Below are 23155 nucleotides of genomic sequence, written 5' to 3' on the forward strand. Positions count from 1 at the left end.
ACAATTACCGGGCCCCAAAAGCCAAGAGGAAGCCCAGACCAGGACCCAGACCAAGACCAAGACCATAAGGCAGCGGATGCGCCGACATTTAAGCCAACGGAAGTGAAAAGACAAAACAAAATGGCTGCTCATGCACAAGCGGGCGCGCCATTTTCCAGTTCATGCCCATGTGCCACTATTAGTGGTATTAGTGGTATTAGCGTGGCCTTTTTTTTATGGTTGGGGGCCAGCTCTATTTGCCTGCGGTTTATTTTTAAATGCAACGGCTATGAATAGGGCTCTAGTTTGCGAGGGCCGGCGAAAAGTGAATGCTAATGTGAATAATGGCTGGCTTCTGCAGATTGCTAGACAGCTGGATACCCAACTAGAAATATATAACTTATCTTAAGAGTATGTTCATAAATAGTTGCCAAATGACTAGCAGGCTTCCTTCATCAATCAATCAATATTTCAATCCGACTAGTGAAGAGAAGGCTTTAGATGGATTATAAGCTATTCGATTTACTCGGCTGTGCTCCCAATCGTATTGCCCAGTAATATGCATTGAATGGGTCGCACAGCTGGGTCCCATCTGCAGCGTATTACTTATGCATTAAGACCGTACCCTCATCAATCGACCCCGACGTACCCTCTACTTGCAGTCTGCCAAGAGGAAACCCAGATGCCGCAGCATCAGCAGTCCACAAAGCTTCGCTTACGTCTTTTCCCTAGCTGAGTTTTATTTGGTTTTCGCTTTCGTGCCGCAGCAGCAGCGGGCAAATTCTGTGAAAGTGTTGACAAAGTGGCTGGGGTGCGCTACCGTGGACCATGTCCGTGACCCGAGGCCAACCTTTGATGGCCAGAGAGAGCACCACCAAAAAGCGATTACCCAATGGCCAGAGCCAGAGTCATATTTCAACCGGAGGAAGGGCCTAAAATCTGACTACAAATTGCACATGTCAGGCGAGTAGAAGGCCCACATTAAACAGCCAAAGCTGCAACAGAGCCAGCATTTATAATTAACCGAACTGGGGGCCGAGCCATTAAAGCCAACTTTGCTTATTTCGGCACCATCATTAGGCCGCCTAGGAAAAAAAAATCCATGCGAGTACATGGAAAACTTTTCACATTCCAACTAGAACACATCGCAGACAGGCCATTTAAGTTTCGGATGAGAAAACTAGAAGGGATGAGTATGAGGCACGAAACCCAGCACACTGGCTTAAAAGCTTTTGAGCAAATGGGCTAGGAAATTGTATAAAGCATTCCTGTCTGACAGTCAGTAAGTCCCTCTAAGGCGTTCAGCTTCTTCGAGAGTTTATTAAAAAAGGCAAGAAGTTCGTTCAAGGTAAAAACTGAGGCCAACTTTAAGATATGAATAAAGCATTCGAGATGCACTACAGAGAGAAGTTGTGGAGAAAATTTATAAACGTGAATTAACCTGACTTAATTAAGTTTTAATTAACTAGTCTGGCCTTGTGCTACTGAAAGACTGTATATTCCTAAGAGATCGTAACGAACGAAATAAAATGTGGTACTTATACAGCCTTTCCCAGTTTAATGCCACTATGGAACTTATGCAATTGCAATGGAATTGCCGGCAGTTAGATGAACAAAGGACTGTCAAGGCAGCCGCATGTACATATGTACATATGTATGATTATATGACACCTCGATGACGCCATTGCGGTCTATTTCCATGCTGAAATAGGGCTAAGCCAGTGGTAATCCCGCTCCATGGCGCATCATTCTTATCTAAACCTTGGACTACTTACCGAACTCTGGCGTTGTCGTCTCCGGACCCGCACTAAAGGCATTCACGGCAAAGAAATTATCGCCGTCATCGCCGAGCGTCAGCGGCGGCAGCAGGGCAATAACGGAAATCAGGCACAGGAGCAGGCCGTTAAGGCGCTCCCAGCCCCATTCCGCACCCATCATTCTCCGCCGGCTGCGGCCCTGCTTCATCGGAAGTCGCAGGCCAAGGCTCTTCCGCTGATGCCCCACGTTGGGCGCCATTAATATGGTATGCCTGGTATTGCCTCTGCCGCCGGTTGTTTTTCTAGGCGTGGGCGTTGCTGATGTTGTTCTCTTTGGATTGCAGACCAAGTTGGCTTGGCAATTGTTGCTGCTGGTGCTGCTGGTGCTGCTGCTGCTGCTGCTGCTGTTGGTGGTCAAACACTCAGCGTCTGTGGCCTCGTCGTCTTCGTCAGCTGGCTGCTGCTGTTGCGTCTCACATGGTTCGCGTGTTTCGCGCCTCAGGGGCTGGCGGCCCTTGATTGTGGCAGCTCCTTGACGGGGCCGGGGCTCTAGAGCCCCATCTAATCTCATATTATTCGATCGTCGTCGTGCTCCTCATCCATGCTGCTCCAACTATATTAATTTGCACACTATTGGCGTGGCTCTTCTGCTTTGGTTCTTTTTTGCTGTTCGCTTGGTTGCCGTCTGTTCCTGTGCTCGCCCTCGTGTCCGGTTCACATCAAAGTCTGTCACTGCAAGAAGAAGCGGAGGAAATGGTATGGGGTTAGTTGTAGTTTCGGCTGGGGGATTCAATCAGGGGACAAAGCCAGGCTAATCACTTTGCGGCGTGTGAAATTACAAACCGTTGTTGAAACAATTTCCGAAAGTGCCACCAAAAGTCTGTAACTGAAACCGAAATTGACACATAGTCGGCTCCACCCAGGGCCAGGACGAAAACTGTCACAACTGTGAGCGGCGTTTTGGCCTTTTGGCACTGCAAACCGGATTGAGTGACGGCCAATTTGTGTGTCTATGACAGTTAATTGGATTAGGCGCACCCACAGACGCCATCAGCGAGCGGATGTGGACGGTGTAAGTCCATTGTGGAACCGAAAATATTACAGAATTTAATTAAAACCCATTTTCCATTATATTATTTAATTGCATGACAATGATTTGTGTTTGCTGCGGCTGCCCAGAACACGGCCGAGCGATAAATAAATCGTGAATTTTATAACATGCAACGCATGTTGGTCGACAAGTGCTGCTTGTTTAGTCAGCGATTATGGGCCATGTCAGGGTTTTGTGGCCAAGTGGTGGCATTCGTCTGCATATCAGGTTGAAACATGCACTCGGCGCATGTCAAATAGGCCAAAATAAACAGAGATATTCAGCACTAAACAGCAATCGAGTGGGATGAATAATAGGAGCTTACTTATAAGCTTGAACTAAATTATTCTGCTTAGTGTATGCAGTCATTGCTATCAGCATTTTGTGGCCGACACACTTCTAAGCGGACCTAAAACCACACTGATGGTTAAATAATAGACTGCAGTCTGTCCAAATAACTTGGAATACAGAACCACATGGCCTAAATATACACACACATAACGACATTAATAACCATTCGGTTTAAAGGAAGTTCGTCTGCTTTGAATGTCTTAAAGTGTCCACACATCTATTTATAAAGATTTGTCAAAAGAATGTCAACCGCAAGTATTTTTAGAAATTTGTCTGCTTACAAATGGTCCTTGACAAGGAGAGTCTATTGTCTGAGGCCATTTATATACGTTGTAAACGTGCTTATATATGAGATCAGGGTTGTGGTTGAAGTAGTGCATTGTTTTCCACATGTCAGCCTTTAATAAAAAAACACCCTGTAAGCCCAGCTTAAATGGAAAAACCTGAACCTGCGAAAGGCATGAAAGTGTCCGCAGCTCTATTTATAAAGATATGCCAAAAATAAAGAGCTCATCGCAATTGCTTATGGAAACATACACTCCTATGAGCAGTTCCTGACAGGAAAATGCCTTTGTTTCGGGCCTTGGTTACAAGCCAAATGAGCCGGCTTTGGTGCTGATTTCAAAATAAACGCTTTCGGGTTCCCAGGGACAGAGTGGGAAAATGTTGCCAGGATTTTCCAGCCTGGCAGACAGTGCAAATCCCCATTTTCGTGTAATTTATGCTCACTTGCAGCGAATATGTGGCACAAATTCGTCGGTTTAAGCCTGTTTTTAGCCTCGGTGGCTCCTCTGTTACGATTGCGATTAAGGATACTAGCATGTCCTGCGCGGAAAACCCCGTAAACGCGTGAGGCACTGGGGCGCAAATGATGCACGGGAAACATGTTGCATATTTATGCCAACATATCTGCCCGTTCCCCACACGCAAAGCGAGGAATTGTTTTTCGTTTTTCATAAATTCATACGTTGTCAATTGGACGATGAGTATTCATTACACGGCGTATACGCAATATATTCCATGTGACTGCCTTCAGGCCCCACGAAAATTGTGACAACGAGGGAATTGGGGGCCTAAGAAGATGGGTCTGCTATGGTTTGGTGCGGTATGGCGTGGTGTGGTAATGTTGATGTTGATGGGACAAATGCCTGACACATGAAAGGCAGCCACGAACAAGGAAATTACAACCATGGTATCACAGCATCTACAACAACAGCAACGACCACATCAGCCACAACGGATGTAGTCCCAACTTTACGGGTACAGTGAAAGTTCACTAATCGAGCACGGCTATCCGGCCAAGTTCATATGCCGCAGAGAACACAATTTGCTCACTAATTGCTAATTACTGGTGTAATGAAATCAAATTGGAGTTCATTTCATGGCACTTCTTTGTCCACGCTCTTTGGTTTGGTGTTCTTTTGTTTGGTGTTCTTTTGTCGCTGGCAATTACACACAGTTCACTGTATTCGTAAAGAGGGATTACTCAGATACCAACCAAGAAAGTAAGCTCAGTAATTTATACTTCACAATATTTAATTGGTTATTAAAGTAGGCAACTGCTATTGCGGGAACTAATCGTCGAAATAAAATATTCGAAATGAATCACATTCATTTTGAGTTTCATTCACACTTTGAATTCACTGTAGAACGTGGGCCGTATTTGTTTTGCCGACGGCTGTACCGCATTTTTTCGCATGCGGCAACGTGGCGTATGCGCAACGCAGAGGCCCACGCAAACGAGATAACCCTAATCAGGCTAAGATCGTGCTAATTAACATGACACAAGCATAAATCATAAGCCAGGTGGCCGGCTGACCCATCAACTGGGGCTCCAGGACATACGGCCAGTGGTCCAATAAATACTTTTTGCGCCGGAATCACCCATTGTTTTAGCATAAGCCTCAAGGACACGCGCTTGGGGCGTAAAAGTAAGAAAATAAAACTACAAACAGTCGCAGAGAGCCAATTCAGAAATTCGTGCAATAAATTCAGCAAACAATGGCTAAGGACACACGTGTGCGTGTGTTTGTCTGTGCGTGTGTCAGTGTGTCTGTGTGTGTTGTTCGAGTATTTGCAGTAACAACAATGCATAGCCAAACATGGCTAAGCCAAACAATAGGTCCTTCCACATGGAAAAGCCGTCGGAACGAGGGCAAACAGCGCCAGTCCAAGTGGGCTTGAGCTACACAGACGCCGCCAAAACGGAACGCACCCTGGCTTAGCGCCAGCCGAATAGATACTACATTCAGATACAGATACAGATGAAATGGCGATACAGAAACAGTTGAACTTCCTTAAGTTGAATCCCCAATTAAAAGGATGATCGAATTCTGACCAAAACTTGCTCCATCTGAGGGGCATATGGTTGTTGCTTGGCCAAATTCGATCGTACAATCATAACGCATACTATTTTTTACAACTGATAGTCTTAACTAACGATATTTGTGACTTTTTGGATAATTTTGAAGTTTTCAAATTTTGGTCAATTTTCGCGTTTTTGGTAAGGGGTTACATCATAAAATTACCAAAATTCGAAAAAAAAAATTTTTCAAAATTGTGAATGTTCATCTTTTATAATTGCTTTTAGTAGCTTATTAAAGTATTCCATTACATTTTCCGAATAATATTTTCATTTTTTTAGCCAAAATACCTCCTTTTGAAGGGGTTTTAGAGCTCTAACTTGGCCAAAATGTGACTTATAACCACTAGACACAATTTTTTTTACGGCTAAGAGTCTAATCTAACTAAAAATAATGCCATTAAGGTGATTTGAAAATTTTCGATTTTTGTCAATTTTCGCATTTTTGGTAAGGGTAACACCTTTAATTCACAAAATCGTAAAATTTTTTTTTTCAAAATTGTGAATGTTCATCTTTTATAATTGCTTTTAGTAGCTTATTAAAGTATTCCATTACCTTTTCCGATTAATATTTTCATTTTTTTAGCCAAAATACCTCCTTTTCAAGGGGTTTTAGAGCTCTAACTTTGCCAAAATGTGACCTAAAACCATAAGACACACTTTTTTTTACGTCTAAGACTCTATTCTAAGTAAAAATAATGCCATTAGGGTGATTTGAAATTTTTCGATTTTTGTCAATTTTCGCATTTTTGGTAAGGGGTTACATCACAAAATTTCACAAAAATCGTAAAAATTTTTTTTTTCAAAATTGTGAATGTTCATCTTTTATAATTGCTTTTAGTAGCTTATTAAAGTATTCCATTACATTTTCCGATTAATATTTTCATTTTTTTAGCCAAAATACCTCCTTTTTAAGGGGTTTTAGAGCTCTAACTTGGCCAAAATGTGACTTAAAACCATAAGACACACTTTTTTTTACGTCTAAGACTCTATTCTAACTAAAAATAATGCCATTAGGGTGATTTGAAATTTTTCGATTTTTGTCAATTTTCGCATTTTTGGTAAGGGGTTACATCACAAAATTTCACAAAAATCGTAAAAATTTTTTTTTTCAAAATTGTGAATGTTCATCTTTTATAATTGCTTTTAGTAGCTTATTAAAGTATTCCATTACATTTTCCGATTAATATTTTCATTTTTTTAGCCAAAATACCTCCTTTTTAAGGGGTTTTAGAGCTCTAACTTGGCCAAAATGTGACTTAAAACCATAAGACACACTTTTTTTTACGTCTAAGACTCTATTCTAACTAAAAATAATGCCATTAGGGTGATTTGAAATTTTTCGATTTTTGTCAATTTTCGCATTTTTGGTAAGGGGTTACATCACAAAATTTCACAAAAATCGTAAAAATTTTTTTTTTCAAAATTGTGAATGTTCATCTTTTATAATTGCTTTTAGTAGCTTATTAAAGTATTCCATTACATTTTCCGATTAATATTTTCATTTTTTTAGCCAAAATACCTCCTTTTTAAGGGGTTTTAGAGCTCTAACTTGGCCAAAATGTGACTTAAAACCATAAGACACACTTTTTTTTACGTCTAAGACCCTCTTCTAACTAAAAATAATGCCATTAGGGTGATTTGAAATTTTTCGATTTTTGTCAATTTTCGCATTTTTGGTAAGGGGTTACATCACAAAATTTCACAAAAATCGTAAAAAATTTTTTCACAAAACTTTAAATGTAATTGTTTTTAAAATACATTTACGAGCTTAACAAGGTATGCCATTCCATTTTCTGATCAATATTTTCGTTTTTATGACCAAATTACGAATTTGTATAGCGAGAAATTATCCCTAGTATGAACTAGTATGAACTCAAATAAATGAATAAAACAAATTGTGTTACAAGAGCAATGAATACTTAATTCATTACACTTTTGCTTCAAAATGAAATGTATACCCACATATGTTATTTCTGACATTGACCCACCTTTAATTTTCATAATGAGAAAACGACATGTGCTCATTAATTGGCACATGGAAATGTGTCTCACTGAGCCCATGTAAACATGCACTGAATATTTGTGATTAGTTGAAAAAGCTCTGAGTAAATATTGGCTAAGATTGATTGCTTTCGACTGCATTCGAAACGCTAAATGTCTGAGTTTCGGAAGCCTGACTGTACTTGGTGCATGCTAAATTTTATTGATTGCTGATGGGAGCAATCTAAGTGGAGAATCTAAAGAGCAGAGCCAAACTGCAGTTCGTTTCGCATATTTTAAGCGAAACCCCCCCCCCCATCGATTGAGGCCAGAATCTTTGCGAATGCGTGCCATTACAGCAATTATTCGCCAAGATTTATGTGCTCGGAACAAATGGCTTGGCATTTGGCACACGACCACAGACACCAAGCGACCAGTGACGAGCGGCAGTCAGTGACTCGCACAAAGGACGAAAGGACTGAAGGAGCAAAAGGACGAAGACGAATAACCGAACCATTGCTCTTGGCCAGCCAGCAAGACACCCACACAATGAAGGCGCCTCAATGCGCCGCCTAATGGCCCCAAGATTCGGCAAAACTAATAGAATCTGCTGTCATTTTGTTTGGTCAACACACACTGGCAAAATCGGCGAAAATAAATAATCTAGCCAGCGGCTACAATTCAATGATTAAAGCCATAACTCAATGTCCGAAATGAACTAGGGACAATGCATTTATCTTCGATGAAAATCCAGCAGTTCAAAATCCAAAGCATAGCATAAATAAGCTAGGGTTTAATCAGACGATTAGGATATAAACTTTTTCACGCACTTTTGAACTTAACCAGGCCAAAATGCCAAGCCACAAATTGAAACCAAACCAGTCTCAAGTCTCCATAATTAAATCAATGTTCTACCTTCCAACGAGACCTCAATTTGGGGCCAGTGATTGAATTGGAATTTGCAGTTCGGTTTCAGAATTAATTAAAGCAACGTCAGATATGAAAATCTGATGCTGAGGGGAAAAATGCTGAGAGCAATGAAATTTACTAATTGGATTGCCCTCAACTCGTGCAACTCTTTCAGTGTGGCAGCAAATTGAATGGCAATGCGTGGCGACCCGCGGGGAATCGCTCAAGAATTTTCCTGCGAAAATTAAACCCAAATGAAATGGCCGATTGAGCAATCAGTGGGCAAGAACATCGATTCGAGTCGATTACAGGTCGTTGGATGGATGCCATTGCCATTGTCCTTCCCTTTCGTTTCCATTCTCTCAATCTCCCACCTTTACAGTATCCAAGTTCCGACAAGGATGCATTTCTGGGCGACACGCTCCGTGAATCGGACCCTCGAGACATTGGGGCGGGAACATCACCTTGAAGGTGGGGCAATGGAATGTAAAATAATGAAAAGTTTCCACCTATTTCTATTAAAAACTTGTTTGCTTCGCTGCTGAATTAAATTTGAAACTAAATTACACGCTCCGAAATAGAATTACTAACATGTTACCATGTTTGTATGCCAATATAAAATTGCTCTAGTTAATTCGTGACTCACTCCATTTCCCCGGCCGCGTAAAATCCGATCCATTTACCTGCGCTTACTTTTCCACCGAGTGTGAGTAATGCTTATCGCATTCATGGCTAAATAACGTTACATTTAGTTTTATATTTCAAATGCCCCCCGCCAACGGTGTGTGTGCGTGTGTGTGTGAGTAGCGTATATTAAAACTCAATTAAATATCGCATGTTGTCAAATTGCCCATCGCAGTGTATGCATAGTATATACAGCATGGAAAAGCGAGCTCGGAAAATTCCTGGCTGCTGTTGCTTCGCTGCGCTCCTCATTATGAATTAATTTCGGCTCGCATTTCATTTCGGGCGGCGCGAAGGAACCGTATTACTAAGTGGATATACGAATGCCATTCCAAATATGAATGAATTATGATCGCTGGAACGAGGCGAAACTGTTGAGCTTCGAGCTTCAAGCCAGGTGGATGGAGGCTTCGCAGGATTCGCAGGATTCGGGGACATCGGTGGCGCCCTGGTTCCTTTTCGGGTTGCCATGTAAAGGGCAATAAATAAATGGCGAAAAATGCGAAATACAATAAAGTATTGCCAGCGACCAAACAAACAAAGTTTACAAAGTCACACTGGGCGTAAAATGATATCAGATTTGGGAGAAGAAAAACATTTTATAAGCCAAGTTCATATCATTGTCCAAAGCAAATGAGTGATGATACCTTTGAAGTTCCCAATAAAAAAAGGTATTCTACTTGCTGAAGATGCGTTTAGCTAAAATGTCAAAATGTATGTAATTACTAGTAATTTGCGTCAGTGTACTGTGACGACGACGACAACAGCCAGGCGACTGGCGAGCGGAAATGGCGTGAGTTGTAAACGTTGTAGGGGGCGTGTGCCGGGCACTTCCCCCACTCCTCCCACTCCACCCACCTACGTGTCTGCCCCCTCCCACTTGATCCTTCAGCTCCGTTCGGCCGCCCAAAAGCAAACGCATTGAATCAAAGGAAATCACGAAACATGGCGTGGCAAGCGGCGGTTCCTGCAGACTGCCTTTGAGTCCATTGAGAAAGGGTAGCTGGCCTGGAAACTTCTGTGCCACCACACCGCCCAATTAGCCCGCGAGGGTCGTGCCTTAAATACTGAAATGCTAAATGCTGAATGCTGAAATACCGAGTGGCGAATAAAGAACCGGCGAAGATTTGCAGCTTGTCTTGGCGGGCGGATGTATGCATGTCCCATGCCCTTTGATAATAAATAAACTCGGGCCTTTGTCGTCGGCGGGCGGCGCTTGCCTCTTGCCATTGTGCATTTCCGTTTCCGCTGGCAGAAGGATGAAGTGTAGGGGGTGGGGGCAGGAAAGGGAAGTGGGGGCGAGTTCAATGTAAACGGATTTCCATCGAGTTGGCAATTGCAATTGATTCCAGCAGTTGAACGGAGTTGTTGGCAGTCGATGGGCAACTTTTAACCTTTGCCGCCTGACACATTATAAATAAATGTTTTGACTTTGCACAGCTTGCAGCTGTCATATATATTTCGATGTGCAAATGCCACATAACAATTGTGTGCACTATCACTATCATATGCCCCATCTGTGCTGCTGCCCCATGCAATATCAACCATACGCCCCGTGTGCAGCCAGCCAAAAGCGAACCGAATGAGTTAATGAGTTTCTAATGCACGCAACGAGGCGTTCAGTGGGTGATTGTAGTAAATCAGATATGTCAGCATGTCGCACACCAGCACGTTGATATATTTTCTGATTCATCTGATTCCCTTTGGTCTGTGGGAAATTCAAAGCGGATATCAACCTGTGTTCGATCTACTGCGCTCCGCTTTTATTCAGCCGTTGATTTGCGGAGGCAATTTAAACACAATTTCCCCGAACAATAGAAATTTTAGCCATTAAATTCGCTTGCCATGCAGAAAGACATCAAGAATGCATACGGCGTCGCATTCGCAATTCGCAGTGAAATTCCCAATCCCGTATCCAGTGCACTTTTACGTGTCGAACTAACGATGAATGTTGCAAATTATTTCCAGCCAGACAGGCAGGCAGATGGATATATATTTAGGGCCAAACTTTACGTTTCAAGATACCCATGGAAAGCCATAAATAGTTCAAGGAATGTGCTGTACCAAAAAGATACTTCTTTCTATGCAAATTTTTGGTGCATCTCTTAATACTTTCATCATGTGAATTGATGATATACCTCTGCGAAGTTATCAAAGGCGATTATCTGGATATACCCAATAATACCCATCGATTTCTGCTCTCGGCATGCAAATCTTTCGCTTTTTGCAGTCGCTCGCCGGATGCAACTGCGGATGTGGATGTGGCAGTGCTGGGATGAGATGCGACGGAACGGGAGATGCATTGGGTTGGGATGGCGCCTCCAAAATGAATCGCCTGAAAGTGCTGCAATATTTAACATTTGCGTCGTGTGCAGGCCACGTGCGAAAAGTGGGGCTTTGGGCGAGTGGCACATATAGCCACCAATGCGGAAGGAAAATGCGATTTTTCCAGGCTTAGTCACTGGAATCCACAAGCTCTGGAATCCATTTAGAGCGGCGTGAAGTGGCGCTAATCGAGTGCCGTTGGATGGTCATTGGTCATTATAATGCCTGCAACGCGCACTCCATTGATCACGCACGAAAAATAAAATATGTGCCGCTTGTGTACTATAAATAGAACATGGTCTAAAAGGTGGCATACACTCAGAGAAATAATTGCTATGAACAACCTAATATCATAGCTCTGGCGAGTAATGTTACATCTAACTTTGAAGGAGACAGTTAGTTAGTTATTTGTTTGAATGCAGATATTATAGCAATATCGCTATTTATATGAAGTATGCCATTATAATTTCTCCCAGTGCACGGCTCCACAATCGCTGAGCCAAGTGTCGGGGGTGATAGAGTGGCATATGCACTTGCCATGACATGGTTAATGTGACAACGACTGTTTGCACAGTTTGCTTAATATTCCACACGTGCTGCCGCACATATAAAGGACTATGTGGCTGTACACATGTAGGATAATGAGGGTGTCAGAGGTCGACTTTTCGACTCCGGGCCACTCGACTCCTCGGTTCTGTGTCATCAGCGAAACGGGGCCAGTCGACCGCTGGCAATTTTATTATTTATCCTGGAGGTGAACACACACACACACCCACACACACAGCGAAAGCCCCAGAGATGCGGCATTTAGTTATCCTTAAGCTACTTAAAGGACAGCCTCACCTCAGCAAAATTAATTAGTGCACTTAAGCTAACCGCGCCTATGGGAAGCGCTGTCAGCCCTCGAAAGATCTAGAAGTATTTGCCCGAAAATTAAGTATACGCCGTGGCTAGCGCTGTACTTCATTGGCATTCATGCGCTGACCCACCGCAGCAGCCATTTGCCAGGGGAAAATCAAGCAGATAGTTTCGAGCAAAAGGATTCAAATGTCGAAGCGAAACGATTTTCCAAGCAGCCAAACAATTTATCTTCGCAGCGCCGGCGCTGGCTGGCCTATAAAAATGGCAATCATTATTATAGTCATGTACCAGGCAATGGGGCGTTACGGCAATCAACGCCAGCGTCCCCGCCAGAGCTCCATAAATAAGCGCGCAATTTCAATTTTCAACAACGCCCCAAAGGAGCTCATACTCGAGCTGAGGAGGAGCTGAAGAGGCCCGAGAAGCGAAAACCGGAGACAGACGCAGGCCGCATCGAAGATTATATGGTATATGGCTTATATGGTAAATGGCAGGCCGTGGTGTGTATTTAAATGCATTTTTTAATAGCCATAAAGCGGGCAGCTTGTCGGCCTAAACGGGAGGAGCACCAAATGCCAGCGGGCGCACTTAAAGGCCTCCTCCATGCGGATTTCGATTGAGAGTCCGCCTTGGATACGGATACTTGGCCGGGACAAGGACGAATGCGCAACTAAAACAAGAGAAGCCTCCTCGTACGGGGAACGTCGTATATAAATTATAAACGCAAACTGTGCGACAAGGATTTCTGGTTGGGTTTTCGGTTTGCTATACGGCATGTCTGCTCTTTCTACTTCTTTTTTTTTCAGTTTTATTTCTGCCGGTCGACATGCGATTTCGATGGCAAATGATTTTGCATTTGCCTGAGCGGTGGCGTGGGGCTGTGGGGTGGATATGGCGTATAGGGCGGCAAATCGAAGCATAAACGGGCATGCCACATGGTGCAAGTCGAAGGTCAAGGGTCATGCCGGCAGTCGGATCTCCTCGAAATTTACTGCAACACTTGCCGCCGGCGCAAAGGCATCACATTGTGGCATATATACTTTAGTTGTATTTATAGGCTGGATGGAAATTGATGACGTCTCCATCGGCAACGCCCCCCTGCCAGCCACATATATCCTCGAGATCCTTCGGCTGCGCGATGTCATGCCGCATGCAGATTGTCGTGCAGCTAGTAGCGAAGTAACTGCCACTGCAATTGGAGTTAGTTCACTGAAAGAAAGGTGATCCTAAAGCGAATGATATAGAAACAGAATATCGGAAAATGTAACCAAGTAAAGGTTTTTAAATAGATAGAAGATAACTATCCACTACTTTCTTCTGAGCTTTGCAAATGTATCTCAATCTAATCAAGGGTTTTAACTTCTTCCAAGTCTGAAAGATTCTTTAAATGCAGCTGACTTGTTCGTGATCACAGTTACACCCTTTTTCTTCAAGTGTTTGCAACGGCAACTGCCGCAAAGTCTGTGTTAGCCGGAATCGATCCGAAGGAGGAGCAGCGCAACTCGAGTCCTTATAACTTCACCTATACTGTGCATGTGCACATTCGCCAAACTCTGTGTGTATATGTGTGGCAAGGCGAGTGTGATGGTGTGAGTGGAGGCCAGACCATGTGCCTATGCCGTATCCTTACGCCTATGGATATGCCACGCGATGTGATTGTGAATGCGAAAATGTGGCGACGTCGAGGGAAAGTTGTGCTCCCAGCGAAGTTCGCTTTGGTTTGGTTGGGTTCGGTTCGCAGTGGTTTGGCTTGGCTTTGTCGGGGGGGGCTGCTGGCCCCAAAGCTTCTGGGCCAGGATGACGTAGTCCTCCGGCTGAAGTGTGTTAGTATGTCTGCCCTTCCGACTTGGGGTTGCACACACACACCAGCTCACAGCGTATCCATACAGGCGCAACGAGGGTGCGAAGGGGCATTAAATGGTTCGTGTTTTCCCTGCCCTTTTTCATATTTTCATTTGTGCCTCATCTCGCCCGTTTGTCGCCCATATTGGGGTCGCCTGACGGTTCGTACTTTAAAAGCGCCATTTAGTTCGCGCGCAGCCTAAATTATTAAAAGCAAATCCAACACACCGCACACAGGCAGTTCATTAAATTCAATGTATGCAAAATAGCGGCAACAAATGCGGCAAAAGGCAATCTTCCGCCACCCACCCACTCGGCCATCCAGCTGTTGTCATTTTCGAGCCACGAGCCTCAAAAAAGAAACAAGTTTGCGAGGCAAGCTCATCATAATCATGTGCCTTCCAAATGCAGGCGGAGAAAAGTGGGACACTTTTGCAAGAAAAGATGAGAAAATGTTTGAATTTCATCAGTGCTATGATGATATTTCACACAAATCATACTTATATACATACGCAGCAAGTCACATTTCACGAATGACAAATTCCATTGCCTACTTTTAGGCACTACCACAACTTTAGGCACCACATTGCTTTTAAATAGCCATAACTTTAAGATCTTTTATAGATTTCTGATTAGTTCAACTCTTTTCTGGTTATGAATTGTGTTTATCACAGTTTCCCCCCACAATTTGAAACTACTGCAGCGAGTTTTCGCTGCGTGTAGCAACTTTGCTGCGCAAATATGTTTCGCCAACTTCAATTTGTGTCCCAGGTAGTAAGTTTACCGCTGTGTGCGTATGTTTGAGGGGCATGCCGTGTTACTGTTGCCATCGCTGTGTGTGTGTGCGAGCTTGGCTTTTTTATGCGTCACGTGAGAATTTCCTTTATTATTATTTGACTTGGCTACCTCGGTACATATCACGTATACGCAACGTATAATTCCGCAGAAAGGGCATTGATTTTTTTGATTTGCTTTCAGTTCGGTTCGCCATTCCCCCCTTTTCGTTTATTACTTTGATTGCTTTTCACTGTTTTCTTCGTTTTATTTTTTTGTTTTTCTTTTTTTTTTGGTTTGAGGGCATGGATACGCTGCAGTTTGTGATTTTCTTTGCCCTGCTCAAGAAGAAAAATATTTGCTTGCCATTTATGTATATTCTGTTTTCATCTCGTTTTTTTTGTTGTTGTTTGTGTTTGGCACTTTTGGGCATTCGTTTTTTATTCTTGTTGCACGCTGTTCGGTTCATCACCACATTCACACACTTACACACTCATTCACTGACTCACACACACACACACACTCACGCGCGTAAGAAATATACTACTAAAATACAAATTGCTCACAATTTCCTTTGCTCTAGATAGTTGTTGTTGCTGCTGCTGCTGCTGCCTCGCACTGTTTGCTTTCCCACTGGATTTTCTCGGAAAACTCGACGACCACGCGCTTCGACGTCTGACCACGTTCTGAGCCGAATTTCCCACAGCCTTGGTGGAAAATGCGAATGTGGCGTTGGTGAAAAGTCTGCGAGGAAAAGTCACCATCAGGCGGCAGCCGCTTTTCCTCTCACAGGACCTGCGCATTTCCCGCCTGCAGGTGACACACTTTTCCGCGCCAACCGTCGCCGATGAAGTGGATTTTTCGACCCCTCCTCGGGCCACCGCTCCATCCCCCCCTCTGAGCCCACAAGCTCCACTATTTACATGGCACATCGGTTTAAGGCGGCTGGCAGTTTTCCTTCGTTTGCCCACTTTTTTCGTACTTTAGGTTGAAGTAAATTTCGCATGCATTGGCCGGAGGATGGATGCACTGAAAGAAACACATTACCAGCTTGCATATTATATATATATTATATATAGATATTAATTGATAAAATATTTAGCTTACTTATATTTTTAAACTCTATGATAATGGCATGACTTGATGCGTTAAAGTTTTGTAAATAGTGTATTTTATATATAAAAAAAATCAAAAATATCAAACAAATATGAATAGATTAATTCATAATAAAATGAAATTCTATAATATTTTTAGTATATTTTTCTCTGTGTAGCGTAACAAGACCTGGTGTGATGTGGCGCAAATGTCATTTTCAATGGCCGAAAATTTCGGTATGCTGCTGCCCAGTGCAGGGAGTTGAAAATTCGCATTCGCCGCATCCATAATGGATGATATGTCCTTTCGGCCCGCTGATCCTTCGGTTAAAGCAAAGCCACCGGGTTAACTGACCTTTGCAGTGCGGCCAACTTGAAATGCAAATAAGCGCCAATGTCCAATTGTAAAGTTCAGCAATCTAGAGTATTATTTATCACGTTTCAGCACAAACACATTGCCAAAAGCAAACAATTTAGTTTTGTGCGCAAAAGTTGCTGACGCTGGCACGTGCAATTTGAATAATTAACCGAACATTTTAATTAATGAAACAAGTTTGGTATTGACTTGGCCCAAAGTGTGAGTGCGTGTAGATACACACACTAGCACTTAAAAGTGTGTTTTGGCCCGAAGTGTTGTTGGTCATTTGCGCATTTATTAAATTAGAATTTGTGTGCCATTCGGTATGCTGTTTGCAGTGCTTGTGAATAACAAAAAAAAAAAAAAAAGATAATTAAAGTGAGCAGAAATAATTGGGCACTTTATTTATATTTTTTATTTAGTTACCATTCTAGCTATAAAATATGCTGCGAAAATAGGAATTATAAAACACATAGCTGTGTTGTGTGCCATTTGTTATAGTTTAATTGATAATTATTTCGCATAATTATTTCTCTTAATGAGTATAAACACTATTTTAAAACATTCCGAACAATTTATAAATGAAAATTTAAGCAAATGCTTAAAGTTAAAGAACTGACTTAATTATTCCATTTGTATTCCAACTGACAGCAGCTGTTGCAATTATCCCCCTTGCCAAAAACTAAAGTGAAAATGAGGTGGTGGAAAACCATATTCCACGAAGGAATGGCGTTGGCGGATCCCAGAAAGGAAACCGCCGACTGAAGCTGTGAAATGCGAAACGCAGCGGTATCAAAGGGGGAAAAGCGAACTGCCAGAAAAAAATCACAACTGAGAAATCAGAAAAAGGAAAAACCCAACCGGAGCCAACTCAATTCAGCGAAATCAACGCCAACGGCGGCTGCCTGTCAATTAAAACATTAAAACGCGCTGAAAAATGCAGCGAACAGGCGCAAAGTAAACAAACTGCGGAACATGTTGCAGTGCGGACAGCATTTTCCAACATTTTCCAACATTTTCAGCGATTAGAAGCATAGAATTTCGCAATGGAGCACTTAGAGCAGCACCAGAGTTTCGGGCCCAGACCACCAAACCGAGCAAAGAAATCCGATTCGTCGACCAGGGGAGGGACTAATGTGTGACCCAGTTTGGATCACTGTGCAGGAAAGGAACTCTGTGTGTTTTGGCCATTTGCTTTTTGATCATTAAAAACTGGTTGGCCGCCGCCAGCTGAGCGCCCCACTACATTTGCGGTCAGCTTAATAGCACCGCTGCGGCCATAAATTAGTCAAAGAAAATCTATTGGGATGGCAGCTGGCATCTGTCAATGATTTATTCTTGACACATCATTCCGTGTTAGTTCTTTTAAGAATTAAAAACCAAATAAAATAATAGTAATGATTTACGGTTGGGTCTTAGTGCAATTGTTTAGTAAATAAAGTTATCAAAGGCTATTAATTACTATTTATCATAACAGTTGATCAACAGCAAAGAGTTCTGGAAGAAAAGCGTGGAATATTCGTTTATATTTTTGCATATTTTTGAATATTTTTTTAAACAGTACAAATAACTTTTTAGAAAAAGTTTTATCGTAGTCAAGAAAAAGATGATTTAGCGCACTGACTTCTCCAATAGCTGGCTTTCTTGGATAGCTAAACGCTCCTATTCAAACACCCCCGACTGTGGCTATCTGTCCACTTGAACCGCCCGCCCATGTCTTCGGCGGCAGCGTCGCTTGTGGCATTGCCGCTTGGGTTTATAAGCGGCCGGCGATGGCGGCGGCGAGCCGAGTTTCAGCGTCAGATTAGCCGAGAGCGCGCGCGTTTTTTCCCACGATCAGGAAAATCGAATTCCAGAGCCATGAAGGATCGATTCAAGTGGTTGTCGCTGGAGCTGCTCCTGCTGATAGGCGCCGCAGTCGCCTTTCCGGACGGCGCTCCGGCGGACACGTGCGTGAAGCAGCGGGCGAATCAGCCGAATCATGGCAAGGCCCGGAGTCAGCCGGCTCACTCGAATCCGTACGAGGTGGTGGCCGATGCGCAGACCTACCATCCCGGCCAGCAGATATCGGTGGTCATCTACCCGCACTCGGACCAGAGCACCGTCTTCCGGGGATTCTTCCTGCAGGCGCGTGATGCCAACTCGAACGAGTGGATCGGCGAGTGGGTGCAGAGCGAGAACACCAAGACCATTCCAGAGTGCTCGGCCATTACGCACTCGGACAACCGGGACAAGCTGGGCGCCAAGCTCATCTGGAAGGCACCGCAAAATAAGCGGGGACAAGTCTACTTCACGTAAGTTGGAAGTTATAGGAGGAGTGGGTTAATTATATAGCTCAAGCCAATGGAATTATTAGAAAGATCTAGAATCTATAATCGAACTAACTTTCAGTGTTAAGTAGTGCTCTTACAGTCACAGCAAACAACTTAAATGCATGCAGAAGTTTCACTACCAACTTAATAAAATAAATGACCGCTTAGCACCCATTTTTTCGGACAGTTTCAATGAAGCACTTTGTCAAAACTGGCTTCGTACAACGCAGTTCGTGTCTTCTATGGCCCATCACCCTCATAATAATCATCATTATCATCGGAGGCGACGGTGGAAGTAGCATAAGCCGTGGCAACATCATTGTGCCTCGTGAAGGGATTCATTAATCATACGCCACGTTGACCCACATAATGTAATGCGCGCATAATTGTCAGGCGGACAAAAACTTGCCGGATAATCGCACAAAAGGCATTATGTAATTGATTTATTTGGAAAGAGCACACCCCTCATCAATGGTCCACAAAAAAAGGCATCAAACGGCAAAGACGCCGCACAGTGACAAGCTCAAAAAAGCCAAAGAAAAGCTGTCAATGCTTTTTATGCAACTTTGTCAACTTTGTCGGCAGATAACACTGGCCAACATAGACAAGTGCCAACTGTGAATTAACCACACAAAACTTATTTTCCGGACACTTGTCTCATTTGTCATTCTACCAAAACCAAAATATGCAAATATGGGTATTAATCACAAACAGACAAGCAAAGTTTATGGACACATCTTGCACAAGATCTGAAATCAATCATCATAGTACACTAAGGGAATTAATGCACAGAATTATAAGCTATAAAATGTATTATTTTCTCCATAACCATTTGATTTGAAAGTACTGTAGTCCAGTGTCGTCTCACCTTAAAAATCATCTGCTAATATTGCCTAATCATTGTCTACTAACTATTTATAGACTTCCTTGCGAATAAATTAGAAAAAATCATGACTTGCGAGCAACCATAAGAATTAACATTTTCACTTTTCGCTGCAGGGGCACTGTGCTACAGGAGTACGGAACGTTTTGGAGCGACATTGTGAACAAAGTGCAGGCGGAGCGGCCATAACTGAAATTATGTACTTACTTTTAAGGCAGCCGGGCAATAAATCTTAAAAACCCTAATTAGTCAAAACGAAATTGTTGTTTGAGGATTTTTTTTCGACTGCCATTCACCATTCCGACGTCTTGGACGTCGGACGCCAAAGGCGCCCCATTGAGCTGTGCAATCAACATTACAGGGCAAAATTATTGGCTTTTTGGCTCAGCGCTTATGAATGACCAGCCCACATCCCAGCGCCCAACGAGGCGAACCAGTTCCCGTCGCCCACCACAGACAGCACCTTGCCACCCACATCCGCCCACATCCTCCCACCCACTCCACTCCAAGTCCGAAATGGAACGCACGAGCCGAGCACGTTTGGGTTTCCAGACACGTTGGCCAGCTTCTCATAGGAAATTCGTTTTGGGCGCCCCGGCAAATTGGAAACTCTAAGCACCTTTCAGGCTGGCTGTGCTATAAAGTAATTAGACGGCCAACGAATTTGACCAAGACATAGGCCAAGATAAGTATTCGTAGCATAGGTCTAAAGCACTTCTGATTGATTGCCCTTACAACAATAGGAAGCGGATAAGGATAAGGAATCGGTTTGCAGATATGACCAGGCGTGCAAAAGAGTTCGCGGAATTGCTAATCGGCAGACGGTTTGTTTTGCTTGAAATTTACTACCAATTATGGTAGCCAACTTACTTAAGCCTTAGTTAAATATATAATGCCTAATATTGGTTATACTCTACAGATAATTCAATAAAAAGCTATGAAATCATAAACTCACTGTCGCATGCATCGAAGCTCCACTGTACATTGCACTTACACATTTCGCTTGCAGCTTGTTTACTCGCCTGCGAACTCAGTCGCTCGCTTGTTATTGTCATTCCAGCGAAAAGTGCATGGCAACCCACGCTGGCTTGGGGGCGGGGCACACACACGATGAAGTGGGGGGGTTACTGGGAAGCACTTTGTTTTCGTGCGTTGCACATATGTACATATGTATGTATGTACGTACATATGTAATTATATACGTTAGCCGACTTGTTTTGATCGAATTCGCCGTACCGCCGCCTGCCTTTGTCTGGCTTTATGGACTCCACAGGAGCGCAGCCCAAAATGGGGGGCTTGGAGTCGAACACCCTCCCGGTGGAGAATCCGTCCCTGGAGCAACCGAGTTCGTTGTCCAGTCGGGCGAATTTGAGTCTGGTTTTCCGCACGCGTTTTGTTTACTGTCCGGTGACTTGTTGCTGTTCTCTGTGCCCGCCTTCGTCTCGTTTATCAGCGATTGCGAATACTCGCACGGACTGCTCAACACTTTAGTCAATATTTAGCCGCTTCCCGGAGAGGTTCATAGATCGCAGACGCACTACATAGTATCAGCATGGTTATCAACTTCGCCGCCGGTCCAGCCAAGTTGCCCGAAGAGGTCGGTGAAATGGGTGGCACCACTCCACACACGTGACGTGTAATAGTAACCTTGATTACATGGTTATCTCTATCTGCATATATAGGTACTGAAAGAGGTGCAGGAAAATCTTGTCAACTGCAATGGCAGCGGCATCTCGGTCATGGAGATGTCCCATCGCTCCAGCAACTATGCCAAGATCCATGATGCGACCATCAGCGATCTTCGCGAACTCCTCAATGTGCCCAGTAACTACAAGATTCTGCTGATGCAGGGCGGTGGCACCGGACAGTTCGCTGCAGTGGCTCTGAACTTGATTGGCAAGACTGGCACTGCTGATTATGTAATCACCGGCTCCTGGTCGGCCAAGGCGGCCAAGGAGGCGGCTCAGTACGGCACTGTGAACGCGGTGCTGCCCAAGTTGGCAAAGTATACAACTGTTCCACGACAGGAGACCTGGAAGCTGGACCCAAATGCCTCATATGTCTACTACTGCGACAATGAGACCGTAGAGGGCGTGGAGTTCGACTTTGTGCCCGAGGTTCCAGCCGGTGTGCCACTGGTGGCCGATATGTCCTCCAATTTTCTGTCGCGTCCCTTCGATGTCTCCAAGTTTGGCGTTATCTATGCGGGAGCCCAGAAGAATATCGGACCAGCGGGCACCACGGTGATCATTGTCAGGGACGATTTGATAGGCAAGCACTTGAAGATTACGCCCTCCATCCTCAACTTTGAGCAGATGGACAAGAACAACTCCCTGTTAAATACTCCGCCGACCTTTGGGTGAGCCCAGAATGATACATGGCTGGTGAATTCTTTGTTAAACTTTCCCCTTGCAGCATCTATGTGATGGGCCTGGTTTTCAAGTGGATCAAGCGGAACGGAGGAGTCGCTGGTATGGCCAAGCTGGCGGCAGCCAAGTCCAAGTTGATTTACGACACGATCAACCAGTCGAATGGTTTCTACTACTGCCCAGTGGATGTCAATGTGCGTTCGCGCATGAATGTGCCCTTCCGTATTGGCAGTGCCAGTGGAGATGATGCCCTGGAGAAGGAGTTCCTGAGCAAAGCCGAGGCCGAGGGCATGATTCAGTTGAAGGGTCATCGGTCGGTGGGCGGCATTCGAGCCTCCCTCTACAATGCTGTAACGCTGGCGGAGACCCAACAGTTGGCCAATCTGATGCTGGCCTTTTACAAGAACAATAAAAATTGAACAGGTTCATCTGTAATTTGTTGGTTTTTGATCGTTTACAAAAGGCCGCGTTGGCGGAAGATCTCGTCCAGCTTGAGCTCCAGGTTGGCGTTGGTTCCTCGCAGATTGTCCACCACCTTTTTGGCCCAAACGAAGTACTGATCACGACGCTCCTGGAATGAAAATATGTGATCCATAAGGTTCCGTTTTTCAAACCAAGATGGGCCCAAATACCTGTGTCCACCCTGTCGGTGTGTTGACTTGCAGATCCCTTAGGTTATCCAATTTGTCAGCCAGCTTTATGAGCTTTGCTCTGCAGCTGCTTTTGGCTGCATTTTCTATTTGCAGGCGTTTTCTCTCCTGTTTCTCCAGGGACTTGTCGTCCGTCACCTCCCTCACTAGTCCACAAACATCCGGTCCAAAGAGTTTCTCAACATCCTCGAAAGATGCGTCCGTATCCTCCACGACATCGTGCAGAAGTGCAGCCATTAGGACTCCCTCATCTGTGATGCAGGCCTCCACGGAGAGAATAGTGCTCACATTGATCACATGGTTCACATAGGGGGTTTCCTGAGGATCCTTGAAATGTAAAAAAGATAGTATTCATGTTTTAAATATATCATTTGTTGCGTTTTAATAAGCTTACCTTGCGACGTTGCTGCCGGTGCTTAAAAGCTGCATATTGGAGGCACTCCATGAATTTGGCAGATGGATATGTGGCCATTGTTGTAAGAAATAATTAAATGAACGGGCCTTTAGTTCAAATTTAAAGTCTAAACCTTATTTTTTGCATTTATTTACATTTTTAACATAACAGCTGACTT

The 23155-nt window shown here is 43.8% G+C and overlaps 4 protein-coding genes across 7 annotated transcripts in view; 2 read left to right on the forward strand and 2 right to left on the reverse strand.

Annotated features, from left to right (window-relative positions):
* jus (julius seizure) overlaps positions 1-15590 on the reverse strand; it is a 23804-nt gene extending 8214 nt beyond the window's left edge. For 2 of the 4 annotated variants that reach the window (NM_001276130.1, NM_001104492.2), the window contains exons 1-2: positions 15484-15590; positions 1755-2468 (exon numbers count right to left, since the gene is read on the reverse strand). In NM_001276130.1, the coding sequence (NP_001263059.1) occupies positions 1755-2307 (553 nt within the window). In that variant the 5' untranslated portion in view covers positions 2308-2468; positions 15484-15590. The remainder of the gene's footprint in view (positions 1-1754; positions 2469-15483) is intronic. The other 2 variants (NM_001276131.1, NM_001104493.2) reach the window with 1 other exon arrangement.
* Positions 15591-18151: 2561 nt separating this feature from the next.
* CG14515 (uncharacterized protein) lies at positions 18152-19807 on the forward strand. Its single transcript, NM_143424.3, has 2 exons — positions 18152-18663; positions 19681-19807. Exons 1-2 carry the CDS (start codon positions 18230-18232, stop codon positions 19751-19753), a joined length of 507 nt encoding a protein of 168 aa, NP_651681.2. The 5' UTR covers positions 18152-18229; the 3' UTR covers positions 19754-19807.
* Positions 19808-21049: 1242 nt separating this feature from the next.
* On the forward strand, positions 21050-22366 carry CG11899 (uncharacterized protein). Its single transcript, NM_143789.3, has 3 exons — positions 21050-21161; positions 21247-21923; positions 21980-22366. The coding sequence occupies exons 1-3, from the start codon at positions 21117-21119 to the stop codon at positions 22350-22352; spliced, it is 1095 nt and encodes a 364-aa protein (NP_652046.1). The 5' UTR covers positions 21050-21116; the 3' UTR covers positions 22353-22366.
* Mesh1 (Metazoan SpoT homolog-1) lies at positions 22352-23121 on the reverse strand. The gene is made up of 3 exons (NM_143425.2): positions 22978-23121; positions 22566-22910; positions 22352-22504 (listed from the first exon to the last, which is right to left on the reverse strand). Exons 1-3 carry the CDS (start codon positions 23053-23055, stop codon positions 22388-22390), a joined length of 540 nt encoding a protein of 179 aa, NP_651682.1. The 5' UTR covers positions 23056-23121; the 3' UTR covers positions 22352-22387.
* Positions 23122-23155: the final 34 nt, after the last annotated feature.

This window comes from Drosophila melanogaster, chromosome 3R (assembly GCF_000001215.4).
Source record: "Drosophila melanogaster chromosome 3R".
Classification (NCBI taxonomy): Eukaryota; Metazoa; Arthropoda; class Insecta; order Diptera; family Drosophilidae; genus Drosophila; species Drosophila melanogaster.